Raw genomic sequence first — 13664 nt, 5'->3', positions numbered from 1 at the left:
CCTGTGCCAGACCCCAGGAGGCTGACCTTTGGCCTCAGTTGGGTTCAGCCAATTGGAAGCCTCGCAGTAAGGCCAGGGCGAGGAAAGGAGAGTATTCATCCTCTGAGAAGTAAGAGTATATTTTATCCCCAGGCTTCCTCCCTGCAGGGCCACTACGATTTGTCTATCTGTCCATCCTGTGAACAAGATTCTCCTTCCCAGGCCAGGCAGCCACTCCCTCCTCTCCCCCATCCCTTCAGGGCTAAGGATAACAGATCTCTCCCCCATCCAGGGCCCCAAGGCCATTCACTACCCTTAGCCCTTTACTTTCACTCCCCAAACCCTTTGTAGATACTCCTGGTATTAAGCCCACCTCAAATTATCCTAAATTGATTGGGCCATCTGTTTCCTGCTGGGGCCCTGATACAGTATAATTAAAGATGCAGAGAAATGCAAATGACAGATACTCGTAAGACATAAAAAGCAGGCTACCAAACTGTATACAGCCTGGTTTCAATTTAGGAGAAATTACTCCTAGAAAGAAAGAAGAAAAAAAAAAAAAGGAGGGGGGGAAAGGAAGGAGAGAGAGCCCTTCACAGAACTGCTACTAATTGATAAAAAGAATTACCTCCAAGAAGTGGGATTAAAGACTTCCTTTAACTCTCCAAGTCGTATGTGTTTGTAGTGATCGAATCTTTGAATGTGTTACTTTGGGAATCGGAAAACATATGCGCAAACAAATAGGCATACACTTTTCACCCACTGGAAACACGGTTCCAGAGCCCGGCTGAGGGGGAGAGGTAGGCAGTGAAGTTAGAGGCGGGAATTTTTTTCTCCTTTGTGCACTTCTGTATTTTCCAAGCTTTCTCCCATGAATCTGCATTGCTAATTTTATCAGAAAACAAAGTAGTAGATTTTAAACTAAAATAAGGAGATTGAGACAGACAGCGAAATCCTAGGCTGGACGTTTGTCAGCAAAAGGAATCAGAGGCATATGGAGTTAGACGAAGTCAGAGACACAGACAGGAAGGAGAGACAAGGGAGGCCTCTCCAGACGGGGGGAAAGAGAAATGGAATGAGATGAACAGAGATGGAGAGACAGGAGGGGACTGAATCAGATACTGCGGGGGGGGGGGGGGGAGTGGGGGGGGAGCGGCAATTATGGCTTAGAGAGAAAGCCTTGGGGCTGGACTCTGGGTAGGTTCAAATCCAGCCTCTGTCCACTTACTGTGCATCTTGGGAAAGTTCCTTCACTTTCCTGTGCCTCAGTTTTCCCATCTACAAAATGGAGGCAATAGTAGGAGAGCCCTTGCAGACCCATTGGAGCATTAAATGTGACACCTGCATAGCGATGACTTAGAACAGGGTCTAGTACACAGTAAGCGCCATATAAAGGCCGCTTAGTATACTAGAATGGAGATAAGGACACCCAGGCTGATGACAAGAGGAGAGGATTCAGGCGGGACAGAGACCAGAACTGGTGGCAGATCGTGGGGCCGAGCCACGGCTGGCACCGGCCCGCAGGCGGGTAAAGTCCTCAGCCCCGGGCAGGCGCCCCAGCGCTGACGTTCGGAAAGCTTAGCCGGCTCGGGACGGGGAAGTCCGGTTGCTCACCGTCTCCCAGCCCCGCACATAAAAGCCGCATGGACCCTGCAGGCGCCGCTGTCGAAGGTGGGCTCCAGCCTGGGGACAGCGGAAGGCGGGCGCTGCAGCAGCACGAGGGGGCACCGAGGACAGCGTGCAGGTGAGCGGCGAGCGGAGACGGGCCGACGGCACCAGGGGGCTGCGGGCTCGCGGCGTGTCTCGGGCCCGCGCCCTGAGCATCGGTCCCGGCGCGACGCCAAGCAGAGGCAGGGGCTTGGACTCTTGGCGCCTCGCCTTGCGCAGGAGCAGAGATGGGGCCGAGAGGCGCAGCCGCGGTGGCCGTGGGGCTGTGGGTCTTGGTGACGGCGGGCGAGGCGGCGGACCCTGGCGTGACGACACCCCGGCGCTGCCTGCTGTCACACTACCGCTCGCTGGAGCCCAGGGCGGTGGCGGCGGTCAAGGCGCTGAGGGACCGCTACGTGAGTGACGCCCAGACCTCTCCACCCGTCCCCGAGGGCCCCCTGCGTCCCAGCGCCCAGCAGGATCTCAGGGCAGAATTCAGACCGCGGCATCTTGCGGGGCGCCCGTGCGGTCAGCACACGCTCTGCCTCTGTGCCAGGCCCCAAAGGGCGCCCCCTCCAGGCCGACTCGGTTCCACGTCGGGGCGCCGGGCTTCGCAAGGCGACCGCGGGGTGCCTTCGGCCCACGGTCCAGGCCTTCCGAGAGCTACGGGGTTCAGTGCACCATCCGCACAACCGTCCCCGGCCGGGAGCGTCCCACGTGTAGGAATCCCCGCCTTCCCAGCGCTTGGGGAGCGCGGCGAGGAGGCTCGGCCTCACCCCGACCCTTGTCCCACAGGAGGAGGAGACCCTGAGCTGGAGACCGCGCAACTGCTCCTTTCGCGCAGGGAGGGATCCTCGGCGGACCTGGGTGAGGTTGGCTAGCCGTCGGGGGCGCCCGATCCCCGAATTTCCCGGGCACCTGCGCGACCCTGGAGCTGCTGGCGGCCGCGCGGCGGGACGTGGGGACTTGCGTGAGTACCGCCCGCGCCCCCCGGCCCCTCCGGCTCGCTCTGCGCCCCCGGGCCTCCCCGCGAGGCCAATCTGTCCCCCGAACCGAAAAGCCGGCCCAGACACGATTCGCGTCGTCTCGGTGTCCCTTTATCCGGGTTTTGGTCTGCGGTGGGAGAGTCACTCACGGGCAGAGTCCCAGGAACCCTGGGTTCTTCGCCGTCTTCACGTCCCTCCTGTTCCCCTTGCAGCTCGAGCTGGTCCGGCCAGGCTCCTGGAGGAAGTCCCTCAGGCCACCGAGGACGCGTCCCCAAACACGCAGAGCTGTGAGTGCAGCGGCGGGGAGGCGGGGAGTCTGCATGGGGGGAGCCGTGCGAGGCTGAGAAGGGATGGGAGCTCGGACTCCTGGCTCAGCCCGCCTCCGCCTCCTTCCCGGGTTCCAGGACTCGCCTGGGTGCCACGAAGCCAGCGTCATCTTCAACCTCCTGCGCCTGCTCACGTGGGACCTGAGGCTGGTGGCAGACTCGGGGCCTTGTCTGTGATCCGGCCTGGGCTCGGCCGGGCCTGGGACCCGAAGCTCTGCGGGCGGGAGGCTTCGGGCCCCGCCCTCCGGGGGGCCCTTTGCAGCAGGCGGGTCTCTCAGCCAGCTCGGGAGATCCTCAGCCTCGGTCGGCGGGACCTCGACCCACCGGCACTGGGTGCCAGAGGTGAGGGTGCTTTTCCCAAGGCCAGAACGAGTTCCCCGGGATGCAGCGATACTTCCGTGGGACGCATTGCTCTATAATCTTCCAAGTTTGTTGAAGAAGAAACTTCAAACCTTGGGCGACTTTGGGCACTGTCCCCCCCCCTCCCCCACCAAGCACCTAGAGGCAGACTTACTTTTGTCATTGCCTGGGTTACTCTGACCGGAACAGGGCCGGGCCTCTGATTTGAACCTTCAACATCTCCTCTGAGATTCTATGAATCTGCGTCTTGTATCTCCCCCGCCTGAGCTGGTCTCATTTCTTGAGGGATTTGGGGATCGCAGATGTCAGAGCTCCCAGGTATTGTGATATTTTTGGATCCTCCTATTCATGTGTCCTTCTGCTTGTAAGCGCTGTGTGCCTGTGGTGGTTATTCAGTGTCTCCTGCTGTTCACTTTCACTTATTAAATGGTGTTACACTTACTAGTGCAAGCAATCATTTGGAGATAGCGTGAAGCAGAGGAAACCAGACTTTGGACTCAGACCTGGATTTGATACCCAGATGGGACGTGTATTTGCCCAATGACTTTTAGTAATATACTAGCCTTTTCTGGCTTTTAGGTGTTTTTTTTTTTAATGTTTATTTTTGAGGGAGAGAGAGAGAGAGTGAGGGAGGCAGAGATAGGTGGGGTGGAGGGGGGGTGGGGGGAACAGAGGATCCAAAACAGGCTCTGTGCTGACAGCAGAGAGCCGGATGCGGGGCTGGAACCCACCAACCATGAGATCGTGATCTGAGCCGAAGTCCATCGCTTAACCCACTGAGCCACCCAGGCGCCCCTGGGGTTTTAGATATCCTCATCTGAAAATGACCTGGTGATATTTCTCTTTGAAAGGTTCATTTGTCATCCATCCATCCATTCCATCATCCACTCGTTCTACACGGATGGTATTTGTTGGTTGCTAGTTATTTACTAGGTATTGGGGATATAGAGCCACAGCCACGTTCTCAAGGAGCTTCAGACTGCCGAAGGAGCTGATCCTAAAAGTTTGAGCAGCAGAGAGGAGGCCAATGTGCTGGAGTCCAGAGCTCCACAGAAGGGCGGCTGGGAGTGAGGTTAGACAGGTTGGACAAGGGCCAGGTCTTATGGTGTCTGTGAGTCTTTGAAGTGCTTGGATTTTCGGGAGGATACAGAGGGAGGCCTTGCAGCGTTTTAAGCCAGGAAGCCACTGCTCCAATGTATGTTTCTAAAAGTTCTGGCCTCATCAAAGGAGAGGGGACTGGCTTGCCTAAGAGTGGTTGAGGGAGTCTAGGGGGGATATGATGGTGAGTTAGACCTCAGCAGGGCAGGGAAGATGGTGATATGTATTCATAACTTTTGTGGATTCGAAATAATATATACAAAGCAATTAGCACCTGACCCGAGAGGTGGAAATATCTCCAGCATGATAAAGGAGACAGAATGGTTGTAGTGGTTAAAAACGTGAACTCCGAAGTCAGAGAGATCCTAGAATCTCAACTCCGCCTACTTAGTTACCGCGTGATCTTGGACAGATTGCTTCAACTCTTTGTTTCCAATTGATAAAAGAGTTATGATATCTTTCCTCAACAGGTGGTTGTGGGAATTAAAAGCGTCCAATCATATCAACTGCTAAGGCATAGTCCCTGGCACAAAGTAAGGACTCAACATCAAGTCAATTTAACGTTACTTTTTAAAAAGCTTTAACATGTAAACTTTCAAACAAGAGAGGAAGTATTATCCTAGGGTCTTATCTGTAAAATGGATAAAGGAGACATAGCTGTTCCCAGCCCCCCCACAAATTTCTCATGTCTTTTTGGCAGATTTCTTCCCCCATTATTCTTGGGTGAATCTTGATTGACCTAAAACCAATCATGGGATTCCCATTCCTCTAGGGATTAGCATAGGCATGACTATGCGCCTATGTATATCAACCAGGTTCTCTGCAGCACACCAGTGTCATGGTTGAATGAGACATTTATTTAAGCAGCGATGTTCATGGTTAAAGGAAACCAACAAAGAGAAATATCCCAGGCCCAGCCAATGGCCAGAAGCTATTACCATTCCTAAATCAGAAAGGACATGGGAGGGAGTGATTATCAGTCCCTTGACAGAGAATCTGGAAACCTACTTCTGCCAGCACATAGCCCAGCAGGGATGTGGACAGGGGAGTAAACACCCAACTGCTCTCCCTAGCCCCCACAACTCTCTACCGACACCTCCCATGGGCTAAACTCGGCTGGAAGACAGGAAGCAAGCGACTAGGTTACAGTTGAGGTAATCCAGATTCCGAGACCTAGAACAGAGCAGACCGTGAATCTAGATGAGAGAGGACGTGTTGCGTGGTGATCCCGTTCTGGCAGATGATGAGGGCGATGTGGCTTGAGGGGAGACAGGTGCTTGTATTGTTTCATGTGGGAGGCTGGAAAATGGTTCTCCAAAAGATATCCACACCCTAAAACTAATCCCAGGAACCTGTAAATGTGACCTTATCTGGGGAGAAAAATGGTCTCTGCAATGTGATTGAATTAAGGAAGACGTGAGGTGAGACTATCCCAGATGATGGTGGGGGGGGGGGAGGCGCTAAATGTCATGGCAAGTGTCTTAGAAGAGCAAGACAGTGGGAGATGACACACACGAAAGGGGAGGAGGCAGGGTGCCTGGCTGGCTCAGTGGGTGGGGCGTTCGACTCTTGGTCTCAGGGTTGTGAGTTTGAGCCCCATATTGGGTGTAGAGATTAGTTTTTTAAAAATCTTAAAAAAAAAAAAAAAAAGAGGAAGAGGCAATGTGACCACAGAGGCAGAGGTTGGGATCAAGGAATGTGGCCACAAGCCAAGGAGACTGGCAGCCACCAGAAGCTGGAAGAGGCAAGGAAGATTTTCCCCTAGAGCCTCCAGAGGGAGCATGGCCCTACTGATACCTTGATTTTGGCCCAGTGATACTGATTTCGAGCTTCTGGTTTCCAGAACTGTGAGAGATTGAATTTCTGTCTGACACCACAAAGTTTGTGGTAATTTGTTACGGTAGCCATAGCAAATTCACAGCATTCGTTTTAGAGACTAGAACCTAGTCTCATTAATTTTTGCAAAAAGGGTTTTATTACAGTTTGTTAAACGGCTGACAGAAATGTCAGGAAGGTTGAACAAATAGATTCTGTATGGACCATTCTGGTACCACTTCAAGAGCCAAGCCGTAGATTGGGCTTCTCAAGGGCCCGCTTATTTTCTATGATCAGGACCTGGACTGCTTCATTGGGAATTGGCTTCCACTGGCGTGTTCAGGAAGACAGCACAACCAGAAATCTGTCCCAGTGGGACAGCTGCCATCAGGAAATGCCTGTGATTAGAAAGACCACCACAGAACAGCATAGCCTTTCATGATGGCAGAGCCAGCGGGTGAGTGGTTTCTAGCTCATGTCCACCATTCAGATCTTGTATGAGGGCATCTGACTGGACAAACTCAAATGGAAGAAGGCAGACCCTGGCTGCAGGGGTGTCTGGGAAATGTAGTTTTTAAACCTTCTAGCCTCTGCAAGCATCAAGGCATACAAGAGGGAAGTTGAAATGGATGTTCAGCACCAACCCACCACATCCAAGACAGGTTTCCCAGCAATTACCAGGAAACACAAGGAGATCCCTTCTTCCCCTTCTTACCCTGAATGTCTCTGTGTCTCTATAAGATGCCTGGAACTTCAGCAGCCATCTTGAGACCATGAGGGTCTGAGAACAAGCTAATTCCCTTTTTAAAAAAGCAGATCAGAAAGATGGAAGGAATCTAAGTCCTCCATACTTCCTTTTTTTTAAGTTATTTATTTATTTTGAGAGAAACAGAGACAGCGCAAGCTGGGGAGGGGCAGAGAGAGAAGGAGGGAGAGAGGGAGAGAGAGAATCCCAAGCAGGCTTTGCACTGCCAGCGCAGAGCCCAACACAGGGCTTGAACTCATGGAACTGTGAGATCATGACCTGAGCCAAAACCAAGAGTCAGTCACTTACCCAACTGAGCCACCCAGGAGCCCCTACATACTTCTTTTTTAAAAATTTAGGGGTGCGTAGGTGGCTCAGTCAGTTGAGCATCCAACTTCGGCTCAGGTCAAGATCTCACAGTTCATGGGTTTGAGCCCCACTTTAGGCTCTGTGCTGAAGCTCAGAGCCTGGAGCTGCTTCGGATTCTGTCTACCTCTCTCTGTCCCTCCCCCACTCATGCTCTGTCTCCATCTCAAAAATAGAGAAACATTAAAAATTTTTTTTTTAATTTATTATTATTTTGGGAGCATCTGGGTGTCTCATTTGGTTGAGTGTCTAACCCTTGGTTTCGTCTCAGGTCATGATCTCATCATTCATGAGATCAAGCCCCGCATCAGGCTCTGCAATGAGAGCACAGAGCCTGCTTCACATTCTCTCTCTCCCTCTCTCTCTGCCCCTTCCCTCCCAAATAAATAAGTAAACTTTAAAATTTTTTATTATTTTTAAATTCAAGCATAATTAACATACAGCATTATATTAGTTTCAAGTGTACAACGTAGTGACTCAACAATGCTATACATTTCTCAGTGTTCATCAAGATAAGTGTACTCTTTTTTTTAATTTTTTTTCAACGTTTTTTATTTATTTTTGGGACAGAGAGAGACAGAGCATGAACGGGGGAGGGGCAGAGAGAGAGGGAGACACAGAATCGGAAACAGGCTCCAGGCTCCGAGCCATCAGCCCAGAGCCCGACGCGGGGCTCGAACTCACGGACCGCGAGATCGTGACCTGGCTGAAGTCGGACGCTCAACCGACTGCGCCACCCAGGCGCCCCAAGATAAGTGTACTCTTAATCCCCTTTATCTATGTCACCCATCCCCCCCACCTCCTCCCTCCATGCTTCCTTGACCTTCTAAAATGCACTATCCACCCCCCACCCCCACCCCAGCCACCTACATTTAGACTCCTTAATTGTGACAAAATACATTGTCCTTAATGCTTAAGCCCATGAAACAGGGTTTTCAGTTATTTGCAGCCTGGTGACCTGATACAGGCAAACTTTCTGTCTGGAAAGAGAAGGGCCTTCTAGAAGAGCACAGTTCTTTTATGTAAATATTTAGCAGTTTGCATGTGCTGGTCACTGGAGACAGTGTTGATAAGACCTTGTCCTTGTGGAGCTTTGGATTCCCCTTTTCATCCATTAAGGTCTAACTAGATCAGGGTGCCTGGGTGGCTCCGTCGGTTCAGCATCTGACTCTTGATTTCGGCTCAGGTCATGATCTCACCGCTCATGGGTTCAAGCCCCGAATTGGGCTCTGTGATGGTGGCTCAGAGCCTGCGTGGGATTCTCTCTCTCTCCCTTTCCCTCCAGGTCTCCCTCCCCCCCTCATTCTTGCTCTTTCTAAAAATAAATAAATAAGTAAACAAACAAACAAACAAACATTAAAAAAAAGATCTAACTAGATCACCTCTTCCTCTGAGAAGCCTTCACTGGACCCACTAGTAAGTCATTCTTTGCTTTTCTTCTTACACACTTTGCACATGACACTTACCAAGTTTATGTGAGCTCTTTGGTAATGTGGCCTCTGAGCCCTCAGAAGGCTGGGACAGTGGACCACTTTGGATTCTAGTATCAAGGGCCAAGGCCTTGACTCTATAGCTATCTGGAACATATGATTAATGAATGAAGGAAGGAACCAACAACTATTATGAAGTCATCACCCCTGAGCTGGGACATTACCTTGGGGGATCCCCTAGAAGAGGTCATCCAATTGCATTGAGACTCTTAGTCATCATCAAGAAATGTCCTCTTGGGGCACCTGGCAAGCTTAGTAGAACATGCAACTCTTTAAAAAAAATGTGACTCTTGATCTCAGGGTTGTGGGTTCTAGCCCCACATTGGGCATAGAACTTACTTAAAAAATATGTCCTCTTAGGGACACCTGGGTGGCTCTGTTGGTTAAGCATCCGACTTCGGCTCAGGTCATGATCTCACAGTCTGTGAGTTTGAGCCCTGCGTCGGGCTCTGTGCTGACAGCTCAGAGCCTGGAGCCTGCTTCGGGTTCTGTGCCTTCCTCTCTCTCTCTCTCCCTCCCCCACTCACCCTCTGTTTCTATCTCTCTCAAGAATAAATAAACGTTAAAAAAATTAAAAAAACAAATATGTCCTTTTAAAGTACTTTCTCCATTTAGTCAGTAAACATAGACTGAGTACCTACTCTGTGCTAGGCCCTGAACTGGGGGAAAATGGGACACAGTAATGACCAAGTGAACCCAGGTCCAGACCTCACCAAGTTCAGTTGATCTGAAACTCTCCAGCACTTGATATTTTCAGTCTTTCTGGTTTTAGTCAGTCAAGTAGGAGAGTAATGGTAACTCATTGTGGGTTTTTTGTTTTTTAAATGTTTACTTACTTAGAGAGAGAGAGAGAGAGTGAATGCACATGCATGAGGGGAGGGAGGGGCAGAGAGAGAGGGAGACAGATCAAATGGGGCTTGATCCCACGAACATTGAGATCATGACCTGAGCTGAAATCAAGAGTCAGAGGCTTAATAGACTGAGCCACCCAGGTGCCCCTCATTATGATTTTAATTTGTGTTTCATGACTAATGCTGATGAGCAGGGTTTCATATTCTTATTTGCAACCCACATATTTTCTTTGGGGGAAGTGTCTGTTCAAAACTTTTGCCCATTTTTACTGAGTTGTCTTATTATTGAGTTGCAAGTTTTAAAAAATATATTCTGGATGAAAGGCCATTTTATCAGATCATTGGCAAATATTTTCTCCCCATCTGTGGCTTATCTTTTCATGTCTTAACCTTGTCTCTTTTTAATGTATAGCTTTACTGGGGTATAATTGATACACCATAAACTGCATATGTTTGTAACATAAGTTTGCAGTTTGATCAATTTTGACATATGAATACGTTTGTGAAGCCATCACCAAGATCAAGATAGTAAACATATCCATCAGCCCCTAAAATTTCCTCATGCCACTGTTGTAACTGTTCCCTCCTGCTCTTCCTTGTTTAAAAACCCCTCCTGAAATAAGTCAGAAAAGGGTCATGTATACTCTATGACTCCATTTATAGAACAGTCTGGAAAGGGCAGAACCAGGGGCGCCTGGGTGGCTCAGTCGGTTAAGCGTCTGACTTCGGCTCAGGTCATGATCTCACAGTTCATGAGTTCGAACCCTGAGTTGGGCTCTGTGCTGACAGCTCAGAGCCTGGAGCCTGCTTCGGATTCTGTCTCCCTCTCTCTCTGCCCCTTCCCTGCTCATGCTCTCTTTCCGTCTCTGAAAAATAATAAACAAATGTTCAAAAAAATTAAAACAAAAGGAAACGGCAGAACCACAGGGATGGAAGTTAGATGAGACTTCCAGGCCATGTCCCAGGTTGGCCCGCCCTGGCCCCAGAAACCTCTCATGCTGGGCTGTTCCTTCCTCTGCAGGCCGATGATGACACACACAGATCATCCTGCAAGGTTAATCCCCATTTAGGAGTCTTTTTCTATTATTTTATTTGTTTTCTTTTGCTGCCCTAATAAATGACCACAAATTTAGCAGTTTAAACAACACATATCTTGGATCAGAAATCTCATCTGGGTCCTCGGCTTAGGGTCTCACAAGGCCAAACTCCAGGTGATGTTAGGACCACCTTCCTCGCTGGAGGCTCTGGGGAAGAATCTCCAGGTTGTTGGCTGAATTCCACTTACAGTTGTAGGATTGGGGTCTCTGCCTCTCACTAGGTATCCAGGGGCAGCAACAAGTCTTTGCTCCAGGGGCTGCCTGCATTCCTTCTCCTGTTTTCCACGTGGTCCCTTCCCTTCCAGTAACCCTGGGTGGACCCCTCCACACACACACAAGTTGAATCTCTGACTTCTCCTTCCAGCACATCTTTCTGACTCCAGACACAGAAAGTCTTCTGTGTTTAAGGGCTCATGTGAGAAGGGGCGCCTGGGTGTCTCAGTTGGTTGAGTGTCCAACTTCAGCTCAGATCACAGTCTCGAGGTTCGTGAGTTCAAGCCCCACATTGGATTTACTGCTGTCAGTGCAGAGCCCGCTTCAGATCCTCTGTCCTTCCCTCTCTGCCCCTCCCCAGCTTGTGCTCTCTCACAAATAAATGAAACATTTGAAATAAAAATAAATCAAATACCTTTAAAAAAGGGAGGGGGGGTTCATGTGAGTAGAATGGGCTCACTCAGATGACTCAGGATCATTTTCCTGTCTTGTTGCCTGAAACTTCAGTGGCATCTACAAAGTCCCTTTGGCCATGTAACATACTTCTGTCACTTGTTTTTCTCATCCACCCAGCAACTTCTCAGGACCTACTTCATCTTCCAGACAACCTGGGTTGGCTCAAACTGACCTTGGCCTCTCCAGGAATCAGGACCTGGACAGTTGAGGAGAAATATTCCGCCTACCAAACATTATGGAGTTGCTAGAGCTTTTCATGTATTCTGGATTTGAGAATTTTATAAAGATAGGTGTTTTTTAAATATTTTCTCCTAGTCTGTGGCTTGTCTTTTTATTTTCTTAACAGTGTCTTTCAAGAGAAGTTTTCAATTTGGAGGGTTGCCTGGTGGACTCGGTAGAGCATGTGACTCTTGACCTCGGGGTCATAAGTTCAAGCCCCACGTTGGGTGTGGAGCCTACTTAAAATTTAATTTAATTTAATTTAATTTAATTTAATTTAATTTAATTCAATTTAATTAGAAGTTTTAAATTTTGATCAAGTTCAAGTTCTCAATACTTTCTTGTATGGTTTGTGCTTTTTGTGTCCCATCTAAGAAATTCCTGCTTAACCCAAAATCACAAACATTTTTTCTTCTTAGAAGCTTCATAGTCTTAAAATTTACATTGAACCCTGATTCCTTTTAAGTTAATTTTTGCATATGGAGTGAAGTATGCCATGGGGGGTGGTATTTGTTTGTTTGCATGTAGATGCTCAGTTATTTCAGCACCTTTTGCAAAAACCAATTGACCATATGTGTGTGAGTTTCTGGACTCTGTTCTAGTCCCTTGATCTCCGTATCTACCTTTCGCCAATACTACACAATTGTCTTGACATCACTAGCTTTATCGTAAGTCTAGAAATCAGATGATGTGGGTCTTCCAATTTTTTTCTTTTCAAAATTATTTTCTTTTCCATATAAATTTAGGTATTTGCCTGTCCATTTCTCTTTTTTATGTTTACTTATTTATTTTGAGAGAGAGAGCACAGGGGAGGGGCAGAGAGAGAGGGAGGGAGAAAGAATCCTTAGCAGGCTCCACACTCAGTGTAGAGCCCAACTTGGGGCTCGATCCCACAAACTGTGAGATCATGACCTAACCCGAAATCGAGAGTTGGACGCTCAACCAACTGAGCCACCCAGGTGCCCCAACCTGTCACTTTCTGAAATTAAAAAAAAAAAATGTCTCCTGTGATTTTGATTGGGATTTCATGGAATCTATAGGTCACTAGGTGCCTGGGTGGCTCAGTTAAGCGTCCGACTCTTGATCTCAGCTCAGGTCTTGATCTCAGGATCATGGGCTCAAGCCCTGCTTTGGGCTCCACGCTGGGTGTGAAGCCTACTTAAAATAAATAAGCAAATAAATAAAATACAGGTCAGTGGAGTAAGCATGGACAGCTTAACAGTTTTGAGTCTTCCAACCCATAAAAATGATACAGCTCTCTATTTTCTTTGATTTCTTTCATTTATCTCATTAATTAGTTTTCTGCACACATATCTTGTACATATTTTGTTACATTTATTCCCAAGTACTTCATATTTTTGATGCTATTATATGTAGCACTGGCAAATTTTCATCATCTAATTGTTCATTGGTAGCATATAGAATTACAGGTGATTTTTGAATAATGACCTTGTTTCCTGTGACATTATTAAGCTTCTCAATTCTAATAGCTTGTGGTTTTTATTTTGTAGACCCCTCGGGATTTTCAATGTAGACAATCATGCAGTCTGTGAGTAAAGACAATTTTATTTCTTCCCTTCCAATATGTATGCCTTATCTTTCTTCTTCCTGCCTTTCTGCACTGACTAGAACCTTCAGCAAAATACTAAATAAGATGGTGAAACTGGACATCCCTGCTTTATTCCCAGTCTTATGCAAAAAATAGCCTTCCACGATTAAGTATGATACTAATTTTCCCTTATCTCTTTTCCCTTCCTCAGACGTGAAAATTATGCCTGGAGTTATGACAGCCATTTTGCCACTAATGAGAGAAAAGCCAAGAAAATCTGTTTTGACATCGTGGAGCCACTAAACTAAAGCAGTCATCTCTTCCAAATTGGTTTTAATGTGAGGAAAAGAAATCCCTATTTGGGGATATTCTGCTTCTTGCAGCCAAAGGTATTCCCAAGGTGATACGGTCAGTATTGCCCAGGATAGGTGTAGGACATTAACTCAGTGTCAGGTAATTTGTGGTTG

The 13664-nt window shown here is 48.3% G+C and overlaps 1 protein-coding gene across 1 annotated transcript; it reads left to right on the top strand.

Annotated features, from left to right (window-relative positions):
* The first annotated feature begins 1874 nt into the window (after window positions 1-1874).
* Window positions 1875-3115, top strand: LOC124511743 (interferon lambda-4-like). The gene is made up of 4 exons (XM_047079110.1): window positions 1875-2042; window positions 2422-2596; window positions 2825-2919; window positions 3017-3115. Exons 1-4 carry the CDS (start codon window positions 1875-1877, stop codon window positions 3113-3115), a joined length of 537 nt encoding a protein of 178 aa, XP_046935066.1.
* Window positions 3116-13664: the final 10549 nt, after the last annotated feature.

Source organism: Lynx rufus, unplaced genomic scaffold (assembly GCF_022079265.1).
Source record: "Lynx rufus isolate CCGP_SWC_20201006 ecotype Redwood Valley unplaced genomic scaffold, mLynRuf1.p SCAF_16, whole genome shotgun sequence".
Classification (NCBI taxonomy): Eukaryota; Metazoa; Chordata; class Mammalia; order Carnivora; family Felidae; genus Lynx; species Lynx rufus.
This window is presented reverse-complemented; position numbering and strand designations above follow the sequence as displayed.